General features: G+C 39.8%; 1 protein-coding gene across 1 annotated transcript in view; it reads right to left on the bottom strand.

Annotated features, from left to right (window-relative positions):
- Positions 1-27214, bottom strand: part of uxs1 (UDP-glucuronate decarboxylase 1) — a 29345-nt gene extending 2131 nt beyond the window's left edge. The window contains exons 1-13 of the mRNA XM_076747149.1: positions 26415-27214; positions 24488-24515; positions 22238-22286; positions 20323-20366; positions 19307-19367; positions 18202-18382; positions 12387-12491; positions 11504-11563; positions 10699-10820; positions 4271-4390; positions 4099-4142; positions 664-724; positions 472-529 (exon numbers count right to left, since the gene is read on the bottom strand). Of these exons, the coding sequence (XP_076603264.1) occupies positions 472-529; positions 664-724; positions 4099-4142; positions 4271-4390; positions 10699-10820; positions 11504-11563; positions 12387-12491; positions 18202-18382; positions 19307-19367; positions 20323-20366; positions 22238-22286; positions 24488-24515; positions 26415-26505 (1024 nt within the window). The 5' untranslated portion in view covers positions 26506-27214. The remainder of the gene's footprint in view (positions 1-471; positions 530-663; positions 725-4098; positions 4143-4270; positions 4391-10698; positions 10821-11503; positions 11564-12386; positions 12492-18201; positions 18383-19306; positions 19368-20322; positions 20367-22237; positions 22287-24487; positions 24516-26414) is intronic.

Below are 27214 nucleotides of genomic sequence, written 5' to 3'. Positions count from 1 at the left end.
ATGTTCTGGCTATGGAGATCTGACATTAGACTAGCACAACACTTGTCAGCTCATGCAGCTTGCTTTTCTCCTGCACATAATTCATAGGAAAAATAACATGGGGGAAATTGAAAAAAAAAAAAAAAACCCATTTCAGGCACAGACTGTCCTTGCAGCCTTTGTCGCTCTCACAGTGAATGGGAGAATGTGACTTGTGACTTTATGCATACAGAATAATGAAAGAAGGGTACGGCCTGATGACTGACACATCAGTTGCCACAACAATAACAGCGATAACAGCAATCCTACGCTGAGAAACACCCGATCAATCCATTTCTATGCCAAGACCACCACGACACAGACGCGTGACTCCACCATCAAAAAGAATGGGAATGACAAAGCAGACAATAGGCAAAGCGTGAGAAAGAGGAGGGTGAAGAGTTTGCAAAGACGCACAGAATGACAACGATCTTGACTGATCTGACACCTTACCGACGAGACTTTTGATGAGACGAGCAAACTCCAATATGGTGTGTTCCTCTGGGTTCCCCTGCAAACACATTTCATAGCCTTCCATCACATCAGTGTCAACAAGAGAGAGACGCTAGATTAAAAAGTGTATGCCAGTGTGGAAACAATTTTCTGCCTCAATCTGTCGAACTGAGCCGGGCAGGAGGAACTCACCAGGTTGACTGGGCTGCTGATGTTACTGTTCATCAAGGACACCAGGCCGTTCACCAGGTCACTGGAGAACAAACGAGACACACGAGCGCACACGGTAAAATGGGTTCTCTTCTTTCATTCAACGATCACATTTTCCAAAATCCATCAGTTCTTTTCTCATTCATACTCCACCACCTGCAAACACCTTATATTTGCAGAACATTTTTCAAGTACCAACATACTGTTTTCAAAGCTTTTGAAAACACATTTTAAACTGAATGAGGGCAAATTTAGTGCACCTCTCCAGCAGCTAGACTGAAATATCTCGAAAATCTAAGCAGAATATTTGCAACAAAATGAAAGAATGAATGACAGCTTCAGAATGATTTTGTTTGGAAGACAGGCTGGTGGGGAAAGAGTGGTGGTCCCTGTTGAGAGCCACACTTATCGATCATGGTCTCTCTTTGAGAGGCCGGTTTAAGGATGCAACCAACTCTGCAGCGTTCAACAGTTACAACGTTGTATATTGTAGGTGTAATGTACTATAAATATCTCAGTTATCATGGACCCAAAATTGTTTCAATATTGCTTTTCTATTTTCACACAGTGGAACAAAACGTTCCAAGGCCAAGGCAGCCTCAGCCGGTTCATTTCTCGAGCGCATCATGCACAACATCTTTCAAGTCTTTCAATCGTCGTGTGTTGACACTGGAAAACATAGCATTTACAGGTGTTTGAAGGTTATTTGTTTTTACTCTTATTGTGTCATGCATACAACTATACACAATGAATGTATGAGTGAATATAAACCATAACCAGAATGCAGCCCACTCACTTTTACACAATACTAAAGAGTCCATCAGGAGTCTGTTATTGATCCCTGAGGGGAAATTGAGTAGACTGCTCTTGAGAACAACTTGAATTTCTCGAAACTTCATTGCAACTCACACTAAAAGTTGTGAAGACACGCTACTAAAAGCTCAAAGTATACGCTAACCTCATGTTTGCGCTAAAGGAAAAGTCATCGATCATGAAAGCCAATAAGATTCATCCTCTGGTGATCATAAATGTCAAAATTTAACAGAAATGAATCAATGGATATTTCAGACCTCTGGAGCCATCCCTACATGTAGCATAGCAAGAAATAAATAAAACCTGTTCATATGATTTTCAAAAATGTGTTTTTTGACCTTCATTCCTCCAGCAAAATTCATAAATTACTGATGATAAATACACCGTGTATTTCAGCCTGGTGGAGAATTTGACGTAAAGAGTGAATAATTCATCTTGCTATTTTCCCAGCTTTTGAATCACATGTTGCCCACACAGCTAAACACACTAAACTCATTAGTACAATTCAGTCAACGTACATTAGACCTTGACATCAGCAGACACATGCAAACAGAGATAATGGTATGACAGGCTACCTCACCGACCACCAGTCAGGGAGGAGTGCATGAAGGCTTGTTTTGAAAATATAATCCCTGACACTGCATCATATCCACTTCAGTTGGCTCTACTCTCCCCCAAATGTCAAATTTGCATTCATGCATATGTACATGATAAAGTGAGAGATACATTCTGTCCATCCCATTTGTATAAATGAGGTTGGCTAAATAACAAACATCTCTCTGTATAATGTATTACAGTTCAACAGCATCACAAACTCTACCCTCCAAAACCATCATAAAGTGGAATCAACAAGTCTATGAAACATCTTAACAGAAACTGAACACTATGACGTCATAAAGGTAGTACTGTGTTTACTGCAGTGCTGCTGTGTATACACGTACATACAGAAGCGAAAAAATGTTTCCTTCCTCCTCAAGTGGATTTTTCAGGGCTTAAAGCGTGAATTGTTTGACATCCTTGTCTGCTTGCTGACAGTCTTCCTCTTCACTGCCTTGGCACATTGCTATGTGCTGTTCTGCTTGCCCAGTTTCCACCATCACCCTGATCTGGGTAAACTGTTAAAAATGGGTGTACAATGGGTTCAATGTATTTCTGGTGAAAATAACTCGCTCACTTTATTTATGTTTCACACAGCGTCTCAACTTTTTGGAATCAGTGTTGAAAAAGTCAACCCTGACTTAGCGTTGTAATATAACACTGTTTATAAGCACTGCACAATGTGGTGTTTCCAAAAGCTTCTGAACTTCCACACTAAAATTTGACAGACAAGAAAAGAGACTGACTGTGGAGTGGGGAGGCTTTAGCATCTCTGGCCCTGAACAGTTTTAGAAATTAAGGTAATCATGTGAGCTTACCAAAGTCAGTCAAGGTTTCCTGAGAGTTTCACTTAAAGGACAGCTTATCTGAAGACCTTGGCTTTTTACTGCTGACACAACACTAAGGTCATACAGCAGCAGATGAATGTTTCGGAGAGATATGAGAGCTTCAAATGATCTGCGTCTCTGATCTCCCTTCCTCAAACTGATCAAATTAATCTCATTATCACCTGTGCACAAAGAGTAAATTCTCCTATAAACCAGTAACATACACATATTTTTGCTCTTTGAGGGAGAAAAACATGCACATGTTGGCATTTAAAGACCTCCTCCAGTGAAAATCAAGTTTTAAACCTTGGGAACCTTGCTGTTCCACCCATTTACCTTGCAGACACAGCCAGCACAAGCCAACATGTTGGTCAGCTGGGAGGTTTATTTTTCTCCTGTTGACTGTGTCCAAACAAATGTGCACTGTGCTGGATAATGTTAGCCTACATTAGCCCGCCAAGCTACACGCTGATTCATGTGTCATGCTGAAATTTTATATGGTTTGAAGGTGTTGACAAAGACAATTGCGGCAAACATTCCTCAAAACTGTTTGTCAGACAGCTGAGCTGCTGATGAGGTTCGTGTGTTTGATGAGCAGAGTCGAAGCTGGGGGTAAGCGGTGGAGGAGTGGGTGGAGACAGAGGCAGAGACTGTTTCAATATGAGCAAACTACATGAAGGCAAAAGTGCAGAGATACATCTGAGCCAATGTAAGCAATAAAGAGATTTTTCTCATGGGAAAAACTTCTAAATATGTGATTCTGATGAACAGAGATGCGCTTTTAGGGGTTTAATAAATGTCTGTGGAGGGCCTTTAATAATAAATATAAAAGTCAGTTTCAAGCAGTGCCTGATCCAAAAATCACACGTCCATGAAAGCATCAACATCAAACAAATACCTCTGATATACTTCAAACACCAGAAGAAGAAAAATCACTCTGCTTCTACTGAGGCCAGTTGCCACTAATTTAATTAGTTAGAAAAAAAGGTAATCACTAGCACTGCACACACTGTTCAATGGCATGGCACTTTTAATGGGTTAACTTTGTCATTATATTGAGCCCTGTGCGGTGCAGGGCTGAGTCAAAGATTTTTCTGTGACACATATTTAGGTACAGATCGAAGAGACGAATGATGCATTTCAGGGAAGCAACCAATCAGGTTTAATTTAGCAATCTTACCTTACATACTGAAATGCTCTTGTTTGGGAACCAGTACCATACACCTAGAAGAACAGCAGAAAACAGGTTATCATTTCATTTTCTTATTTAAGACACATATAAGACGTGTAGCATACACACAGCGTTTACATGCTCATGGTGCTAGTACTGAAAAAAAGCCTAAAATGCATACAGTGAGAGGTTCTCCCTGTAGAGCCTGCAGGATGAAGTTGCTGACAACGCGTCCATCGTTCATGTGCATTCGGGAGCCAAATGTGTTGAAGATCCTCGCCACCCTCACCTCTACTCCTTCCTGTGAGCAAAGACAGAAAAGAGTGTGTGGCTCATTAGCCTTAGTCAGCTTTGTTGTTCTTTGGTTTCATCGTTCATCTCTGTTTTGACACAGCATCGGATTTTGTAGAAACTGGTTGCAGTTTACATGATGTATAGTTTTTTTCTTACAGTGTTCCACACAGCAAACGGCGTACAACGTGGAGCCCCCATATACCAGATAAATGTCTGATGCACGTCACTTATAATAGTAGATGCTTACAGTGTCAAAGCTGCACAGCAGCACACCAGCGCAGGTTTATATGTCAGCTGCAGATTAACACACAACAAGGCTGTGCACAGCTGTCAATCACCCAATCTCTGAAAAGGTGTAACTTTAATTTCAATTTTTTAAGCCTCCCCCTGTCAAAATCTGAATAAAAGTTCTGCATTGCTCAGTAAACCAGCCATACAGTAAGCATTCAGTAACAGAGTGAGCCCCTTACCTTAAACCAGATACTTCTTTCTCATCCATTCATTGAAAAAAACAAACATCCACCTCACCCACATCATTAAAAGCTGTTCCCAGACCTGACCGCTAGATTCAGTGGTTAATTATGTACTTCAAGCTGGAACATTATGTGTTCCTCTTGGGATATTGAACAATTTCCACCCATTACTTCAGATATATGTCATTTATTGGCCAACAACTCCTCATAATTTTGATCTCCCTAAGAATCATTCAGGTTTAATTTTATTTGTCTGTGTGCATGTCCAGATGGTGTCACTTGAAAATGTGCCCATAAATTCTTTGCAATATATGGAATATTTCATTTAAACGTAAAATTTTGATTTAGCCCTTTTGCCGTTATTGTTTGTATGGGAAGCAGAGTTGTTTGCATTGTATGTGAATGTATCAGAGGAAATTAAATCAAACGCTCCCCTTTAAAAAAGATGAATGACCTTCATAAGTCAGCCTCACTGCATCTACCAATACCACTTCAGATGGGATGAAGGTCATATAACAACAATGAAAACATGCCTATTACATAGAAGCTTCCTTTGAAATTCAATGGACACAACCAAGAAATATATTCAGTATGGTTAACAGCAAAGATACAATGAGGACAACACAATGAAGAGGTCTCAGAAGGTGTGCAGGTGAGGGCACATGGCCACTGTAAATGTATAAGATGGTCAGTGCATAGATAGTACGTACACACATAATTAAACAGGCAACTATATTCTGATTACCGAGAGGAATGAGCTGAAAGCAGTAAGCTAATGACGACAGTTTGAAGTTGAAAAATAAACCTTCTCTAGTGACTACACTCCTGTTGCTTGACACAAATTGTATTGCTTGCAACTACACAGAAATGGATGGCATCCAATCGGTGACTGGTGTGTTATTTTATGTTATATTTCATGAAATATCTATTTGATCAAGCAGTCTCATTGAGAATAAGATCTTGTTTCCAAGAGAGAAATAGGAAAAATTCACAAGAACACAATCAGCATAAAGCTAGTAAAGTAATGCACTATGACGCACAGGGTTTTGCTGGTAAAGTGTTGATGGGGCAGTATGACTATACAAAATATCTCCATAGTCAAGGACAGACATGAAGGTCGACTGCACACCAGTTTTATGGTTGGAAAAAGATAGATAGAAAAAAAAGTAAGTTTTAATAAAGTTTTAATGGCAGGATACTCAGAGTCACTGGTGTACGTGATGAATACTTTCAAAAGAAAAAAAAAGGACATTAACTTATTGATTGGGAAGAATTACATATATACTGTATAATGTCAACAGCAATGGACCAAGGATAGACCCCTGTGGCAACCCATTTTTGATGGCAAACTGACTTGAGTACTGAGTACCATCAGCAGCAACAGTCTGAGTTCTCTCTGTAAGGAAAGAGTGGAACCAGCTAATTGTAGCTTCATCTAGACCTATTGTCACAGGGCTGTCAGCCTCTTACCTGCTCCCATTTCTATGTCATCTGTTCACCTGCTCAGCCAGTACTTATCTACTCTTGCTCTCCTGGCCAGCAAAGCCCACCCATCCACTCACCTGATCGTCATTCCCAACCAGCCCAGTATTTAAGTGGCTCTCCCACACTCACTCACTGCCAGATTGCTCTTTTTATCCATGCAAGACTGTCCAGCATTCACTACTGGACTGACCGCTTGTTTGTGAACCTGCCTGCCTGTGACTGTGTCTGATCTTGTGTTCCCCAGTAAATACTTCAGCCTTCTGTCTCTGACTAAGTGTTTTGCCCTGCACTTACTGTTTTTTGTCTGCCTCTGCTTGTTTGGTGCGTGCTTCACCAAACACTGAAAGAGACTCTGAAATCCGGTGTTTCGCACTTCCTGGGTCGTTGCCTGCCTGTGACTGTTTGGTGTTTGGTTCACCAAACACTTCAAGAAACGCAGAGTTCAACAAGAGACTGAATTGAGTGAGGCTCCTCTGGTCATTTAGTGCTTTGCAAAATCAATTATATTGAGAGTCTTTACATCCAAGCAAGACTTTGAACTTGGTGCTGCTTATCTGTTTCTGCCAAGTTTAAGATTTAAGTTTGTACAAGGTATATCCGTGTTCTGGTGGTACTGCATTTGGAAACCAGCCCGTTACATTTATAGTACTCAACAGCACTTTGTCTGCTGTGGAAACCTTCACGTTTCTGAGATCCACTGTCTACCAGGAACCTAAAGTGGGTGTCCAACATGGACTGCCATCAAAAAGACCCAGCAGAGGATGTACTTCGAGTGCCAGCTCAGGAAGTTCAACCTGCCTCAGGAGCTGCTGATCCAGTTCTAAACTGCCATCTACCAGTCGGTTCTCTACACATCAATCACAACCTCGTTTGGATCTGTCACCAAAGAGGACATGAACAGATGACCTGTAGAAAACAAAAATCACTGGTGCCAACCTGCCCTCCATTCAGAACTTCTACATCTCCAGAGTCAGGAAATGGACAGGAAACATCACTGTAGGCCCATCACACCCTACACACAACCTGCTCTAACTTCTCTCCTCTGGTAGGTGCAACAGAAGACTGTACAACAAAACAACCAGACACAAGCGCAGCTTCTTCCCACAGGCCATCACTCTGGTGAATAGTTAAATCAGTCATCTAGTGTTAGTATCCCTCAAAAACCAAAACATGACTTATATTTTTACAGTTATCATCGTCCACTGTCAATTTAAATGCTAAACACTGTATATAATGTATATAGACACGTATACATGCATATACGGTACACAATAATCCACTCCATGTACGTATACTCAATATCTACTTCTTTGCACTATAGTATTGTTCACAATTTACAGGAACACTTGACTTGTGTATAGACTTTTATTTATGTTGTTGGTTATTGTTGATACACACACACACACACACACACACACACACACACACACACACCTATTTTCACATACTTGTGTATATTACAGTCCTCACCATTCGTTATCTTTATTTTTCGGCTTTTTTTTGTACTTGTTCTTAACAGTATGTCTAATCCTGTGTTCACCAAGAGCAATGAAAAACCGGAGTCAATTTCCTTGTGTGTGTGTGTGTGTGTGTGTGTGTGTGTGTGTGTGTGTGTGTGTGTGTGTGTGTGTGTGTGTGTACATATATGAAACCAGTAAGGCTGAAAATTCAGAAAATCTGCAGTCAGAAGAAGCTGAGGCAATATGGACTCCCTCTGCTGGACAGATATGGTAACTGTCTACAGCTGAATCTGCAGACATTAAATAAATACCAGAGGAGAGGAAACGCTAATTAAAAGCTTCAGCCATGGATGATCTATTGGTGATATGACCAGATGTTGTTTGACTGTTATGAGTTCTTGAGGTGCTACAGAGTTCCAAAATGTGGTGGCAATTACAAGAGGCAGAGAGAGGTGACAGATAAGAGTTTGATTAAGGCTTCCTAATCATGCTGGTGCAGTTGCGTCTTGGTTGCCTAAAGGTTGACCAGCCCTCAGGGGTGTCACTGGACCTAGCCTTGGACCAAGCTTTATCTCTGTTGTGGACGGCATGTTTGTCAGAAATGACATTAAAAGAATGTGTTATACATATATTAAAAGATAATTATGTGTTTTAACAGGCAACCACATTGCCTTAGGGTTATTACATTCTCAGTGTGCATCTACATGTACGTTACTGTCCATGGTAAACCTCCCGGTATGAAATGTTATTTCCATTTTCCTTGCTCAATAATATTAGAATAATACATAAATAAACAACATTTTACATTTGCTGGTGCACCCCCGTGAACTGCAACATCCTGTACTGGTGCCAGAGACAAAGTTTAGACAAAAAGGTTGAACTTTCTATGCTCTGAGGATAACAAATCTGTAAATCAACATTAGTTTGGTAGGTAACTTGACAAAAGACCAATGTAACACTTCACTGTTGCCTAGTTAATGTGTTCTCCACAAATCAGTGTGACCATCAGTTTGAGGAGTCTCCCAGATAAACTTTCATTCCTATAATATCAATAGTTTAAGCTCAACAGTCCATTGGTTCTGAATTAAGACCTTCAGTAAGTGAAGCCCGAAGCTTGTGAAAAATGAGGTGTACAAAAGTAAGTCAGCTGCACCTGCTAATTCAATGTGTCAGATATTCTATTCCACTCAGCACATTTTCAGGTTTTATCGACAGATTGTGAACTTTGATTAGCCTCTTACTCAAAGCTGACATGTTTCTGCTTTCTCAGCCAACACATTTCAACTGAATCTCAGTTTTAGTTATTTATAACTTTACTTTCAAAAGATGAAAGTTAAACTTCATTTGATTCAACAAGCGAGTTGAGTTGGGACTGAACTCTTGCAAACCCTAAAAACAAGCTCTAAGCTGTCTGTCATTACAAATCCACAAGTGAAAACAGACGTATTAGCAAAGCATAATGCATCCCTCTCCTTTAATGGGTCCCAATTACTAACTAACCAGAAATAGTCTTAATTCAGTCAGTGTGGCCCTGCGTTATGTGGATACTGTATATTGAATGTTTAAAAAGTGTGACAGTATTCCATTTAAAAATGATTTTTCTGAAGTGGGACCGGAGCCCTTTAAAAAAAGTGTAAGTGTAGAGCTCTCAGGGTGATTCAAATCACGGTCCCTGTTAAGAAATTTTACAGCCGTATTCAGCAAACCAATCACCAAAAGTACGGTAAAAAACTATGTTCTCCATTTAGCAACAGCGACACCTGTGGCGTCAGAGGTCCTGATATGAATTCAGAGGAAACTCAGAATGTTGACTTCAGCATGCAAAGCTTCTTGAATGGCAACGGCTTTGGAACTGTTCATACACAACACTCATGCCAACACATTGAACTACTTCTTCTAATGAAACTGAGAAAGGGGCCCTCAATCATATGAAACAGTGCTTGAAATATAGCGACGTATGCTTGTCTTGTACAGCACATGATGAAATGTTTGAATGCATCATATCCACTTGCAATTACAACAACCAGTTTTCCTTGTTTCCAATGTCTCCCTTCTGTCTGAGGATCAGGCAAGACACGCTTTTTCATCCAGTGCATAACCTACACTCATTGGTTTTTAAATGTTAATGAATTTCGATTACGTGACTGAGCAGTAGATGTAACGTGTGATATTCTCATCTCTCTGCACAAGCGACTGACAGTTGGATATTGAAAGCCAACCATTTCAAGGAATTCTCCCAGCAGGTGTGAAAAAAACAATGAGCAGCTGAGGAGGAGAGGGAGACGAGGCAGATAAATAAATATCACCTGCCTGAAGGAAAGGCAAGACAAGTCAATCATATCTGATCACCAAAGGCTGGTGTCAATCAAGCCCTAACAGGAAAAAAAATAATCAAAAAGTCTCAACAGCATTTGGGTATTTAAGGAAACATGCATGAAATTTTGAAGAGCTTTTAACTGATATCAGGCTTGAAGTATGCTGTGATTTTTTTCTTCATTAAACTCAACTTGGAGTGGTGTCATTAACACGATACATCTTTAGTGACACCAAACTATGCTCTTAAAAACCTCCTCACAGTAAATGAATGATTCCATCTGACTGTTTGAGACCTGGGGAAGTAAAGGTTAAGGGCACTGTTATGCTATTGTACTATCCTGATAAAATAAACATAGTTTCTTCTTAATAATATTGTACAGACCATATTATTATCATCATCAAAACAAATCAAATGATTTTGTTCCAAATTAACACCATGAGCTGAACCATGGTTTTGGACAATGACGTGTTGTGTATTGTTGTTACACAGAGACTAAAATGAGCATCAATCAAAAAAACATTATCACCGCTCTGAAACCAGATATTTTTTCAAATGTACCCTGGAGTTACAGTGGTGATACCTGTTTCATGTAGGCATAACACATGGTCTCTGCTACACGCTTCCCCTCATCATAGCATGCTCGAGGACCGATGGGATTCACGTGGCCCCAGTACTCCTCATTTTGTGGGTGCACCTCTGGATCTGGAACACATTTTTCAGACAGATTTTGAAATATAATTTGGAACCAGTTGATGTGCCTGACAACCTACAACATGAAATCATCAAGGTGCAAAGCAGTGACCTACTACTATGAGCAGCTGTTTTAAACACTGACTCTGTTCCACTCATGACTGACTGACACAAACCAGCTGGGAGTAGCATCATCTCTACCATAGAGAAGCAGCTCCAGCCACACCAGAGGTTCACGTGACCACTGACTCCCCAGAAGAGTACCAATATTGATTTATCATAAATGCTGCCTCTAAAGCAATGATAACCATGTGAGACTGACTAGAATAAAGCACAGGCAATCATGAAGATCTAGATGTGGCAGACAGCTGGTCTCCGAAAATTATTACGAAATGTGCAAACGTTGGCCATCTTTGGAAGTTTTAGCACATGATTAACAATCTGCTTTCAAAAAAAGACAAAAAACCTAAAAAGATCGATTAAAAAAACATTTCTTTGGATGTGGCTGCTGCATCAGTCCACACATCATTTTACTGAGGGCTGCTGGATGATTCATAGAAACAAAATTCTGTTGTATCCAGTCTAAAGAAGTCCATAAAGTTACACACTTGTTCACAGTCATTGTAAAGCAGAACCTGTTTGTTTCTGGTTATGTAAAAAAAAACTATAAGATGTGTGAGAGGCATTGTTCTTACCTCCATAAACCTCAGAAGTAGAAGCCAGGAGAAGTCTGGCACCCACACGTTTGGCCAGACCTTGGAAGAAACAACACAGTGAGAACAGTCCTCTTCTGCAATTCTGAGATCAAACCCTGTCCTTAAACCAGAGTACACAGAGTACACAGACAGATCAGACAGCACATACTGTACTACTGCCAAGGTTGCACAAACTATTCATCTTTCAAACAAACACATAGTGCTTGCTCTTTTTTGTCTTCCACTGCAATGTTCCAAATATTATCAAAGTATGTGTTAATATTTATGCAGTGCTTTGACAATACTGACAATGCCCTTTAGTTCTGGTTCATGAAATACAGATTCCATTTGTTACTGACATAAGCAGTAATTCACAGGAGATGTTTTAATTAAATATAAGATTCTGCTGCCTGACAGCCCCGAGACAAAAAAGAAAAAATACTCTCATTTAAAATATTAAGTACTTCGCTGGATATTTGGACTGTAAGCAGTTGACATAAATCAAAGCTCAAAAACTAATGATGGTGAATAACGGTCAGGTAAGTATTGTGGATTTTGTTTTTCCTCTTTTGTCCCACACTACACAGGGAAGAAAAACAAAGAATGAAAACACATCTTTATCAACTGAATCTCAAAGCACTGACGAATCTCAGACAACTCGAAAATAACTTAACTGTATTTTGTGGCTTATTAACTGGTTTTATTTCCACATGACATTACAAATGGTGAATTACAAACGCATTACAGTGCCCTTAAGAAAGTTTAGCAAGAGGCACATTAAATTAAAAAATATACAGTATATATACATATATATATTCTTTTTACTTTCATATACTTTACTCTTTTATTTACTCAGTCTGTAGCATGACCTTTGAGTACTCACCAAGCATGTTAAGAGTGCCAATAGTGTTTGTCTTGAGTGTTTTGATGGGATTGTACATGTAGTTGGGAGGAGAGGCTGGAGATGCCAGGTGATAGATCTGGTCCACTGTAAAGAGCAGCAGGAGAAACACAAATCATCTCATCTTTAAATGCACATCTGTTTTCATCAAAATGACAGAGCAAATGAATTCTTTCTTCTGTTTCTAAATGCTGCAGCTTTGTGGAACCTTGACCTTAACAGAGTCACACAAAAACGTGTCTGTCACGTCTGATGTACACTACTGAGGGAATCAGTTCAGATTGACATTCTACTAGCATGCACTGTGATCAACAAAGAAAAGGTCTACAAGGTGTCATGATGATACTTTATAGTTAGTGAAGAATTTGAATTCTTGATCACACAAACTGTTCATGATTTGAGAGAACCACATGTGCTGGTGATGCACAGATTGCAATGACAGTATATCCACAGGCACTGTGAATAATTAGTGGACTGGGCCAGGCCAGGTCATAAAAATTAAGATTCTGATTAAAGGCAGATGGGTTGCAGATGGGTGAAATAATACATCATTTATGTAGAATTTTAATTAGATTTTCTAAAATCTGAACATATTTGAAGCTTCATTTTTTCATGTCCCCATTGAGAGAGACACTGTGCGCATTTATACATGAGGCACAGCAGCATAACTAAGTTCTGTGTTCCTCTGTACATTAAAATGATCACACGCATGGTCCTGGTTCATGCAATGAAATTCAGGAGTAAAGCAGCTGTTAAATTTTGGGCTCCATCACAGCTGTCTAAAAAAATGTAAGGGTTTAATTCTGTTTCTGCTGGAAACATGACCAAGTACACTATAAAAGAGGGAAGGGTCATTACATCACTAACGCGTGAGTGCACACTGGTGCAGGCAGAGGAGGAGGGTTGCTTCTGTTTAAACTAGTTTTAACTGGTGCATGCTACCTTTAACATCCTATACATTACAGCTGATCAAGGTTGGGTTGATGTGATCCTGCTCTGTGCTTCTGTGCTGTGGTATATCATCTACCTAAAGCAAGTAGTAACCTCATACAGGACTCATCAGACTTCCTTAGTTTGACTGTGCCCAAATGGGATTGGATTTCAATACTCATTCAATATATTTGCTGTCCTTGACCCTTGTGATGGGCTTCACCAATTTAACTGAAGCTTTTAGTTTGACTGAACCTGTTTCTGACGCGTGAATGTGGGCACACACTTGATCTGGTTTTACCGTACAGTTCTGATATCAGTAATTTACAAATACATTATGCATGTATTTTTGATCTTATATCGTTTTTAATGCTAACATCTGTGGTCTTGTGGATTGTCGTCCTCCACCCCGATACTGAGGGTTATCTTCACTCTCTATACATCAGACTTCAGACACAACACCAACAGCTGTTACATCCAGGAGTTCTCCGATGATACAGCCATCATTGGACGTGTATCACAGGGAAACGAACTGGAGTAATGGGAAGTCATAACCAACCTTGTAGACTGGTTTGGACTGAACCACCTGCACATAAACACCAGCCTGTGTTGGTGCTGTCTTTCCCAGTTCTACATAAACACACTGTTTTTTGGGGTGTTTTTTGCCCAACTGTTATCAGTCTGAATATATGATCACATTATCCATTTCATCTGGTGCAATTTTTGTAAAAGCTGTACATTTTTTTTCTCAACTGTGCAATGACACTATTTATTATCCATACTGGCAACAGTATTTGTGGGTGTGGGATCAATAAAGTCTTATTGTATCTTATATCAATAATGTGAGAGTAACTGAGTTTACCAGTATTTTCACTTTGACCCCTTAAATAACCACTCTGGAAAACCCTCCGTACAAGAGGAGCAGGTGAATGCCTCCTGCAAAACCATCCAGTTTCAGTGAGCCCCCTTAAGCTTACACAACCAAAAGTAAAATCACAACCATGATTTAACCGTAGCTCTGCCAGCCAGGGGAGAAACGCCCACTCTTGACACCATTGACTCCTACATGAAGAAGCTCCACAGCATCATTGTCAGTAACCCCCAAGAACACGAGAATCTCATCAACACCGTGAGAGACATGGTCAACCACCTGGACAGATAATTGGACGGAGTCCAACGGATTTGATGGATTGAGATTCACAGTAACAGTGGATGCGGCTCCTGGGCGACAGTGAATCTCCTCATCAATCTGTCATCCCAATTGATTTCAAAACATTTTTTATTACTGTGCTAAGGTTACGTAGGTGAAGGTGATGTACCGTACAAGAGGAGTGGGTGAATGCCTCCAGCAAAACCATCCAGATTCAGTGAGCCCCCTTAAGCTTACACGACCAAAAGTCAAATCACAACCATGATTTAATAATTCCCCTAAAGTGCTTAGACAAGCCAGGAGGAGGGCAAAAAGAAAGAGGAAGAAACAAGTATTTATCTATGTATCTTATGCGATCCTTCAATATAACTGGCGCCAAAATCTGGTAAAGTTTCCGTGCACATGATGCGCCAGATTGTTCTGAAGTCGTCCATAGAGAATGTTTGGAAAAGCGCAGGAAGTTTTAAAAAATTCTTTCCAGGTGATTGGATGAACGATCTGTCTATTAAGAAATAGTCTCCAGTACTGATATATCTGATGCTACAGCAGCATCTACGCTAATCTTGTTAGGAGCCATCAAACAAACATTTGTGCTGTTGCCTCATCTAATCCATGTCCGGCTGTAGCTGCCAGTGGTTCCTCATTGGACGCTGACTGGTTCGAACCACTGCGGTCTGACCACAAGCACATAACTTGAAGCCCGGCTAGATGGCTTCTCTCAGGACCTTGTGAATCAAGCTGTCTCACAAGGTAAGAGCTTCCTCGTCCTGTCCAGTTTAGAACTACAGTTTCTAGTTTTGTTGCCTAAACATCCCAAGATATTTGCCGGAGTGACATTGCTCCGTATGTGCAAAGGCTTAAAATTCATGAAAGCAGCCTCTATAATCGCCGAAGTAAATCATTAAGGAAAACATTCATTCACCAATAAAACATATGATAAACAAATCACCTGTAAAGCTTGCGCTGCTCAACGTAATTTAAAGGGCACAATGGCCTACAGGGACCAGTAGAGGTGGAGGAAAATGTCCATGTGGGTGTGGGTTCCTAAATCAAAGAGTCATTTGGTTGAGTGGCTGGTGAATGATTTATGTGTAAATGTGGATTCAAAGGACGTCAAAGCCTATCCATGCGTCACTAACATGTGCTTCCTTGGCATAACCTTGAAAATAATGCATAAAGATCTAATCGTCTAGCATGTGTTCAAAGCTATCTCGTAACCATCTCTGACCCATTCCCTAGCACTCCCTACCCTCTTCGCATTTTTTAAACCACTCTATTATCAGCTTTTCAAGCTGAATGTCGTCACCAATTGAAGGCTTGACCTCATGATTCATAACACAAAAACATTTTCACCTTCATAGCTTGTTCCATCTTCTGTCTCCACATTTCTGTACAATGCAAAACTTCATTTCCTTCACAGAAGAGACTGGCGTCATATTTTCAATCACCAGCAGGAGGAAATCTCCCACTGCCTGTTGTCAATTTACCTTTTTTGAGGGGACTTACATTCTCAATATCTTATTTACATTATTTCTACCAAATGCAAGAATACAATAATGTGGACAGTCATGGCATTTCATTGGATGGCCAAGTAATTTCAATGTAGTTGCCAAGACTCGTTCTAAATTGATTCTTCTTCTATACAACAAACCAGACTGAAATTCCATCTTCCCTTGCTTTAATACTTGCACAATGGTGTTATCCGCTCAATCCTCAGTTTGCTTTATTTTCTCTGCTCTGCCTGTTCTTGTGCTTCTGATTTGGGAAAATAAAAAATAAAAAAATGCTGTTATCACTTGCTGCCATTGCTGTTCATACAGCATTTCAAAAGCCCTATCCCCAACCCTGCCCCCACCTGCAGTTTCTGAGTCTAACAGAGCTCCACAGGGTGCTTTTGACAGGTGGTATACAGAAAGCAAACAAACAAAAGCTTAAAAATGGATCAGGCTTTATATACCCAATATACATCGATCCAAACCACTTGGATTTACCCAGGATATACCTAGCATCATAGCCACCAGAGCTCACGTGCAATATGAGAACCCATTGGGAAACTGGATTCTGAGGTTAGGTAACCATATCGAAGCATAGGCTGTTGTCCAGTGAGGATAAATGAAGAGATGGAAACGGTATCAAAGCAGAGGTTCTAACTGTGAGCTAAGCCTGGGTCCATTTCTATATTTAACTTTATTAGCATCATGATAGCCTCCTGTAGTTTTTGACCCCTCTGGTGTTTCATACAGCGACACACAGGGATTCATTTTGCATCCCCTTGTGAACTTCTGCTGTCTGATGTCAACAGCTCTAACAAGCTTTAGCAGCAAAGCTGTAACAACCAGGATAATATATCACAACCATTACCAACCAGACCTTTTAAAAACAGATACTTTTTACACCCCAACCTGTGCAAGTTGCAGATACTTTGTGTGGTATATATAGTATCTTGTCTGTTTTGAGTTCAAATGCAGTTTTCAACCAACAGCAGCACTTTAACAGTGTGACTCAGCCACAAGTGACGACTCTGAGTATGATGACGTGTTCATTCTGATCACACGTTTGTTTCTTAACTAAGCTGTTTTAATGATAGGGGTTGTGGGCTGGGCTTCTCAAATACATTCCTGGAAGACATGCAGGAGATCCCTGCTTTGATCATGCACAATTTGTGTGTTAATGTTTTGTGTTGCTCATCTACTATGGCAATAAGCAGCAAATTTCATGTTTGATGTATTGTAGCTGCGCTAGAAAGAAATAACAAGCCACAGCCTTATTCAACCCTGTGTAAAAGAAGTGGGTTTCACTCACAAAGGCCATTACATTAGATGCAACTGCTGTATGCAGACAGCAATCTGTACATCTGAATGACTTAATTATAACTTTGGCAAACATTTTTCAGACGCAGAGACCTAAAGGGCTTGATCACACATTTATGTAAGCAGATTACTGACAGAATTACTGACTGAATTACCGAATTAGCATCTCTCAGACATAATCGAAATACAACAATTTTGACTGAAGTAGGATTTACTGCAGTGCTGCTCTATTGAACAGCACTGTACTTTACGGGTGTGCCTGTTTCTGTGTGAACTGTAGTAAACATAAAGAAAGAGTTGAGAAATTATGCAGAAATGTTTCATGTTCTGTGTTATGGTTCTCTCAGTGATCTCAATTATACTACTTGAATTTTTAAATTAAATTGTTGATTAGAATTTTACTTGTAATGGAAAGCCAAAGTCTAAACCCACTTCTGTTCCACTAGATTTCACCGCTCAATGTAACTTCTGAGAGCTTTGAAACTCGGTTTTCAGTCCATTTTCTAAGATAAATGGATATCTACTACTGTAATAAGTAGTAAAACCTGGACATTTTAACAAAGATTGTCAGGCATCTTCTTCTACTCCCCAAATGAAATGAAAGCATCTAGTTTTTCTATGACCAACTTGAAAACTTCAAATGCCGACAACTGTCTTCCACCTTGATTGCAATTGTATTTAGCTCGCCACATAGCTCTGCAGCTATACGCATCATGAGGGCAGAAGATAAAGGCTAAGCATTTGTCATTAAAATAGAAACACCATTACCAAAAACAATTGTGAGTCCTCCCTGGCTCCTCCATAATTCAATCAGTTTTAGTCAGCTCTGGCCATGCTGGTCCTTCCTGCATCCCCATCAGGAAGTAAAACCAAAGCCACCACCTTCAACAATTACTCTCTCACTCACCCTCAATATACAGAGGCTCCACCACATCATGATTGATGAGCTCGAAGTTTTCATGGCCAATCCAGTGCTCCACATTCCTTTTCCTTCCTGTGAAAAAGTTGTCCACCACAGTCACCTCGTGGCCATCCATCATCAGCTTGTCAGTAAGGTGGGAACCCACAAAACCAGCCCCTCCAGTAATCTAGTGGCAGAATACACATGTACAATAACATCAGTAAAGGGTATTTTAGCAATAACACGTGTCACCCAGAGGGTTCATTTGTTAAATTTCTTGGGTAAATGTTTGTTTTGTGTTCACTACTTTGTTAATAGACTCAGGCAACACACACATTTTTTTTTTTTTAAATGTACCATATTGAAAAAGAAATTTCTGGGTCTTATTTTTTTCTTAGTGTTTGGCAACCCTTCCTTGCGGTTATGATGAAATGAGTGTTCCCAGATCTCAGCACTTTACTTAGTGAGTACAATATTATCAATGCCAAAATGCTCATGTTTAGCGGATTTAACGTTCACCATCCAAATTTAGTGTGTGAGCATGCTAACGTTTGATATCCAAGGCTGATGGGAATGAGACAAGTTTTGCAAGTATTTGGTTATAAACTAAAGTACTGCATAAACTAAAATTTGGACCTGCTGGTGGTCCTGGATGAAAAGTCAAGAGTGTCATCCTGACAGATTATTACAACTCATCCAAAAGGAGAACAAAACAAATGAAAACAAATTTCATCACAGTCCAATGGCAACAAAATGTTAACCTCAGGGTGGTAAAAGTCAGGGAGCACCAAAATTAGTAGGATCCATTGTCCTGGAACATGAACGTCTGTGCAAACTTTTCCAAACCACTGAGTAAATGTTATGAGTAAATGATATTTCAGTCTGGACCGAAGTGGTGGACAAACACACTGGGCGCCTTTGCCATCCACAGAACCACTTTGCCAGCTCAGCTAGAAATAAGACCGCGGTTGTGTAAAACCATTTAAATTGTGTGAACAGCTGTAAGTGAGGTTAGGGTTACAGTCTGTCGGGACTTGCACGTACAATAGACACTGACTCAGGACTCTATTGTGAATGTGTCATTGTTTCAAATTGTGCATTTGTTGCATACCAAAATTCTCTTGCGATCCTTTTCTGACAGGAATTTCACAGGTGGGTATTTCTGAGAAAAACTAGGAGAAAGAGAAGAAAAACTCCTTAGTGACGAACAAGAAAAACTCAATCTGAAGTAAACAAGACAGAATAACACCTGTGTCATAACTATGACTCCAGTTGTTAAATAATAAATAAATGTACCTTCACTGCATTTTAATGAAAACTCTGCTCTCATAACATGAACCACAAGTGGAGCTTTGCCCGAGAAACTCTTTTCTGGTTAGCAGGCACTGAAACAACACAGGGTCTTACTGCATCTTTATTTAAAGCTTGAGATACAGATTTACTGAGCAAAAACTGTATTTAACACACAAAAATTTGACTTTCTGGAGTGATGACTGATTTAGAGATGCTGCAAGAGGCCAAGATCTCAGGATCTTGGGTCTCGGATAGAAACGCTGGGCAAACTAAATAATGCTGATGTTGTAATTAACCAGAATTGTACTTTCAATCACCAAAATAGCACAAATATAGTTCTGTCTCATTAGCATTCAATGTGTCAAACATGTCTCAAATGAACAACAGAGCAGAGATTGTGCCTGCACCACGGTCTACACAATCCCCCTGCAGCACTTTACAACGGTGTTTCAGGATCATGCGGCGATACAGTACATTCATTTAAAAGGGTCTTGCAATCCTGTCGCATGTTACAGGTTTAGACAACCTCGAACGCAGCATGTTTGCGAACATGGGGCTCACATGGAAGCAATCATCTAAACAAGTAGCTTTATATTTCTGCCTTATTAGCATTCAAGGCATCAGAGGTAACACAAATCATTAGCCTCTGAAAGCACATGCATGCATGCATGTTTAAAGCCTCACTTCATGCTAATTATGTAGTGTGGAACACTAGGTGTTCTAGTTTTGCTTTGAATGAAAACGACATTTTTTGCAGATGTGTGTCACAACACTTTTCAGTAATTGTGAGCATGTGTGTGTGTGCACATTTGTGCATCAAAAAGGGATACACACCTTTGTTCCAGATCACGAATCTTCTCTCTGAGAGGAGCCACAGCCTGAAGTGAGACGAAAATGGAGAGATGCAGTATTTGAGATGAGAGCACAAGTCAGTGTGGGTGTGCTGTGGGTGTGTAATGTCTCCTGACAGGCCACGATTGGATACAAAAATAATTCATAACAAACTTAACCGCCTATGACAGTAAAGAGAAAATATAAAAATAATTTGCTTTTCAAATATTAACTTTTGTCACCCTCTGAGGGCTTGTCTTTGAGAAAACTGAATTACACATCAGACATTTCAGGAAAGGCAGATACCCTGTGGAAAGCAAAGTATGACCCTATGAGAGCCAAATCCACAGATGTAAGATATCAACATTGATTTAAAGTGTTCAGATTCATATTAAGCCAATGATACTGAACCCAAACCCTGCTTACACCACAAGTTAAGAAGTGTCTTTGTACTTGCTGTATTTTAATACGTTATGAGACTGAGCTTAAGCACAGCGGTGCTTTGAGACAAGTGTTAAGGTCAAATTACAAATTGATGTGACATTGCACTGATGTTCCACAACAGAGGTTCACAGTGAGCTACTCTGTCCAAAGTGCCCATACTATCTGCTCCACAATAACAGAATTTCAACAAAGTCAATATTCAGCGGTTACATGAGAATTCTGTTTCATTGGCAAACTACGGTACTCCTACAGTATACTAGTGCATATTCAAAAAGTTACGATACTACATTCCTTTCCCCATACTATGTGAGACTAGGGAACAGTATATAAAATTCTGTTTCCCATTTGCAGGGAAATTCATATCAAGCTCAACTGTGATCAAATAAATAAAATCTAAATTAATTAAAACAGAAATAAGAAGCAATTTGCTTTATGTCCGGGGAGGAGTTGCATGATGCATGAACATTTATAGTAAGCATTTATATTAAGGGAACATCATCTACTTGTTGAAAGATCTCATCACACACACAAAAAAAGAAAGCTGAGAGTTAATCTTGTTTTTTTGCTCACAGCCATCTGCCGTGCACACATGCTTCAACTGTGGGGAATCTGTCTGTCAATAAACACATCCAGTGTTCTCAGGAACAAAAAAAAAAAAACAGAACAGATATTTCCACATTTTTCTCAGGAATGGGCAACAGTCAGTTTATTTAGCCTGAACAGACAACTGCTTAACTCATAATTTGGGAAAGTAGCAGAATGAGTGTAATGGCCCCATCAGTTTTGCAGCGTTTAAATTTTAGGGATAATTGACACATAATACATAAATGAAGAGTTGTTCTTACAACTAATAGAGAAATATGTTTTATATATATATATATATATATGAGAATATAGACCTATTTTACTTCAGACTTTTATTCCAGCTGCCGTTTAGCATTAGTCCACATATTGAAAGACATCTCCTTTAACACAGTGGAACAGTTTTCAATGTTAAGGGGTTTCAGAAATCCCAATTGTGCTCAGGAGCGCTTACTTTGATCTGACAAAAGGGCAAAGTGTGATGTTTATGCAAGAGCTCTTGTCAGCCGTTACCTGATGTGCCTCAGCAGTGTGCAAATTGGAAAGTATAAAAAGATGTGAGGTTGAATTCTCCACACGAGGCCATCTTAAAAATTCAGCGTTTTACGAGGATTGGGATTGGTGTGGGTGAGGTTAAAACTGAAGCAATTCAGGCCAGGCTGCACCACAATTCATGGGCTCAATCAATCAATCATCTCTATGTAAGGCCAAAGCATGTGGAGGTTGGTAAATCAACAGAATGTCCTCACATATATGTCTTCAAGGGTAAAGTGTGTACTAATATGTTTATGACAGAGAGATAAACACTCGATGAGAACCTACAGCTGACCTCCTGACCAAGGAGGGTGAAAACACATTAGGGGGTGAAAACAGCTTTCTGAATCAAACTCACTTCATCAATTCTCTGGTCAATCTTCATTTCTCCATGTTCTTGTATCGACCTATGACGAGAGAAAGGCAAAGACAAGGATAGGGGGGATGATATGATTGCAGAAACAATCACAAGGCCATTGAAAATAGCCCCTGACTTGAGGAGCACGGTTACATAGCAACACACAACACAGCAGTCCTACCAATCCATTAACAGATGAATAAAATCACCTATCACATAACTTTATATCACAGTATCTATATATGTACAGCTTGATACTGTCATTTTTATGTTAGCTGTTTATGACAAAGCATGCTAGGTGCCTTTAAATTAAAGACATGTTAAACACATTCATCACAATAATCCTAAAATCACATAGCCCCCATGGGTTGGCAAGACTGTAAATAATGGCCTATTACAACCAGAGAGCTTAAAGGGGCAATATAAAAGAACTGGACACCTGTTGAAGTCATACTCCAAACAAATACAGGGCAGCATAACACCAGAATAGTCGCTAAATGCTGCTAAAAAGTTAGCTCAGCCAGCCACCTGTCCTATTGGCTAACTCGGAGTGTTGGTGTTCACACCGCTAACACTGAAAATGCTGGTGGGAAGTGCACCGAAACAGGCACCAGGGATGGAGCTAGGCAAGCGGGGAGCGTGTCCAGGCTCAGCAGCCTCCCAGTGAACGCAGCTGCACTGGGACCGAACACAGCCTCTGAGATCGAGACAGGCCAGTCTGACAACAGGGAATACAGTGCAGAGGTGATGTACAACAGCTCCTGCCACAACTCTTACTCCTTGTACTATTTCACTGGCTTTGACAGGGCATGTTTGCTGTTTTGAACCTTGGATAAATAAACTGAGTGTGGCTGTCATCTCTGAACAGCATCAACAGATTTATCAACTCATTAATGTTTTATGCCATCTCGATCACACCATGGCCGTCACAGCTCAGCTATTCCTGATAGACAAGCGGTGATCTGGTACATGATATATAGAAATGTATGTGACAGTAGTAGTGGGGAGACTGTGAAAGTCCACTGTGAGAAACAAGATTGATGGTGTTCAGGCCAGCTATAAAAACACAATACCTGAGCAGCAAATTACTTTTAACATTTCATATTTATTGATCAGGCAATATCCATAACGGTAAGATCCTGATTTCCCTTGGTTTGAAGAATAATGATGTGTTTTTTTGTCTCGCACTGCATGCTCTTGTCTGGATTGGTTCATTAAATGGGTAAAACTACATAACATCATGGAGTACAATGTCCGTGCTGATAAAGATCACATTCATTAGACCATTGAAGAACGCCACTGGCCTACTTACTACCTGTTGCACGTCACCTGTTTACATACCGTGTTGCACATGTTTTTATGGTTTCATAGAAATGACTTGCACTACCTGCACCTACCTCATAATGTTTATACTTCATGCCACTTGCACTACTTACACGTAGTTATATATATTTTTGGATATTATGACTATTTGCACTTCTGGTTAGATGCTAAACTGCATTTTGTTGTCTCTGTGTTGCACTCTGACGACAATATTGTTGAATCTAATCTAATCATGTTCAGTATAAAACCTCATTAGATTACTCACTCCTTCCACAATGACGACTTCATGGAGGTGAGTAAAAGTGCCATTGCTCGGGCACTCCTCTGAATTCTGATTAGTGCATTTATACTTAACCATTCCAGAGATGATGAATATGAAGCATTATTTCTTCCACTCTTACATATTTGACACTATGAACTTGCAGATTAAATAGTGATACAAAGATTAATCCTCTGAATGCCAGAAAGTGCCAGCAGGTTTGTAAGGTGTTGGATTTTCAAGGTTCTGACAGGCCTTGAATGAATCATGAGAGATCAATGTTTCCATCAGGAAAAATAAGCAAATCTTATCTTAAAATACTGATATTTCAAAAATCATTTTATTCTACATGGCTCGTTTCAGCCGGCCCCAAAAACAAACCCTTTACACTAAGTACATCCTGAAAAAAACACTCAACACTGTGCTGATCAGCACAACTGGGACGAGGCGGAGGCCAACAGTCACGTCACAAAGACTCGGGGAAAGGTCCACTTAACTGCAAGTTGTTTACACAGGGTAGAGCAAGAGAGATTATTTTTAGAGGCTGTAAAAGTGGAAATAGTTCAATATGTCGTGCATGTGGAGCCCAGCCCATTTTATCAAATAGCTGTAGTGGGGGGAAAATACTGTCTTTAAAAGCAGTTAGGTAATAGAGAAATCAACTGTACCTCATGTTTGTATATGTTCCCCAGACAGCTGGAAGACAGAAAGAGAAAACTTGTCACAAAAAAGCCAGTATCATGAATTCAAGCGCATGTATTGTGCAGTCAGCGATTACAGTCTGTCTAACAAAGAAAAAGAGCGACACTACTAAACAGAGCCCAGTGAAAGAAGTCCCAGTAATTTTCTTAATTTCTCTCTGTTCCTACAACTGTACTGTTTGACAAGTGGGCTCTAAATCATTGAGTTGTCATTGATCAAAATGTCCATACTCATCCATAAAAAAATCTGACTATTTTCAAAGGGATTAATATGAAAATCCTGTCTTTCAAATCTGGTTATTTCCTATTTATTTTCTTCCAAGCTTTTTTTTGGTTTAATCTTTAATCTTAAATAAGAACTGAGAAAAATTAAAAATTAAACCAATGACAAATGGTTGAATCAATGCTGGATTTTGTCCTGGGATCAGACTCAATTTTGTCAGCCTCAGTCTTGAATCTGTCTGACTGTGAGATAATTCACGGTGAGTGGGAATGGTCATTTTTGCATCGCAATTTTCATTTTTACATAGAAAACTATTAAGATAATAATAACGTGACAATTGTTGGGGTCTGCACCAAACAAGCATGTTTTCTTACATTAGTGATAAACTGTTGAGCCCTGCTTACAAAGCATTATTAGAAGAATAATCACCCATGATGAGAATCAAATAAGATGAACACATGAGCTCAGCTTGTCATAAAATACTTGCCACTGTTGCCATTTTCGGTCAATAAAACAAGGTTCATAAGTATAAATCAACATGGTCAAATTTACTGTGACTCTGTCGCCATATGGTCTGATAGGCACAGGGGATGACATCATGAGTTTCACAGACACCATGTTCACTGTGCACCCACGACACAATCACTCTGTTCAACAAAGCAAAGCAAAGTAACAAGCCTATCAAACATTTCATCAAAAGGATAATTGTTCGACAGTCAGAGTAATTAGTTTTGGTAAGTTTATACTCGTACTTGATAAAATTTGAAAATGATGATCTTGGGAATTTACTTCAATAGACAGCATAGTCATTTTAATTAATGTATAATACCAGTACAGCTGCAACTAACAATTACTTTCATTATTGGTTCATCTGCTGATTATATAAAATAATGAAAATTGTCCTTCAAAACTTCCCACAGTCAAAAATCTCTTGAAAATATTTTCTGTCGTGATATCTGCAATCTTAGGATGAAAATCGTTCAATTTACAGTCTATAAAACAGAGGAAATCAGAGAATCCTCTCAAAAACCACTGAGGCTGGAATGATGGGTTCTGGTGAGGCAACGTTTGGTGTTCTGTGATTAATCCCTTGTGTTGCATTTTATTGTGTATGAAAAGTGCTATATAAATAAAGTTTGATAAAGTTTGTGATATATAAATAAAGTTTGATAAAGTTTGTGATATATACATAACGTTTGAACTTGAACAATCTATCAATTACATGAAGAGTCATTGATCAGTTTTCTGTTGATGCACTGATCAATCAGTGGTTAGCTTCAGCAGGTGTGGAAATAAAACAAATCTAAAAAGCCTCCACCACTTCATCACATCAAACTCCCTCGACCCCTGGTGGGAACAGAACCCCATGAAAATGAGATGGTGCATCCTCCTGAACTTAAAAAGAAACCTAACCCCTCCTGAAGTACATCTCATTGTTCCTGAATGTTGAAGCAGTCAGGCTGGTTTAAACACGATTACTACGTTTTTTCATGTATGTGCAACCAGTCTTCTAAGTCTTGGATGCAATGTGGGGGCCTGGCCCCCAAACAGTTTGATGTGACAGTTTTAACTACTCCCACGAATTTACAGTTTGGTTGAAAATAAAGTCACAGCAATGTCGACAGTTTTAACAGATGAAATACATTCAGTTACACATATGGGTGTACTTACAGGCAATGTAGGCGATCAAAGCGAGGGCAAAGAGTAGCTTCATCATTCTTCTGTTTAATCCTGATATCAGCCAGATGACCCGCTTCATCATCCGCTCAATGCAACAGGACCAGGAAACCAACGAGCCACACGTTTAAGTGCAGCTATAGCATTGTGACTCACAACTGTGCATGTCCTAGCTGGAGTTCGGTCTTCCGGGTGTCTTGATACTAATAATCAAAGCTGCCACTGACTTTATACGCCTATATCAATAAAGCGTAACTAGCTTGACAGGACAGGCGAGCTAGCTGCTCCTGCTACGTCAACACCAAGCAGGAGCAGTTTACGTGGCTAGCAGGGTACAAACAGGTAGCGATGAGTGTCAGGTGGGAAGCAACACTGTGGAGTGTCAACACTCACAACTACATCTAAACTTATTTATCAGCGCCATTTAACCCCCGACTGCACAAACAAATATATTAACGACAAGACATGGTCGTTTCTGATGTAAACAGATATTTTAAAGATGTGTTTACAACTGCGGCAACGCCTCAGCAACAATTAACACTGTGAAGCCAAATGCTTAGCCGTTAGCAGGACATTAGCAATCAGCTACAGCTAGCAAACAAGCTACTAAACTGACATCGTATTTTTCATTAGCTGATAAGGTAGCTGACGCCAAAAGAATAACAACTAATGCGATTCCTGCCTTACATTAATATGATAAATACCGGGGAAATAAAACAGCTGTTCATTTTAACGGTGCACAAATGCGCACGGAGTGTCGGAGTTTGCCTCTCTCAGTTGGGCCGAGGGATGGC

Source organism: Chaetodon auriga, chromosome 13 (assembly GCF_051107435.1).
Source record: "Chaetodon auriga isolate fChaAug3 chromosome 13, fChaAug3.hap1, whole genome shotgun sequence".
Taxonomy (NCBI): domain Eukaryota; kingdom Metazoa; phylum Chordata; class Actinopteri; order Chaetodontiformes; family Chaetodontidae; genus Chaetodon; species Chaetodon auriga.
The sequence above is the reverse complement of the archived record's forward strand: the minus strand, read 5'-3'. Positions and strand labels throughout refer to the sequence as shown.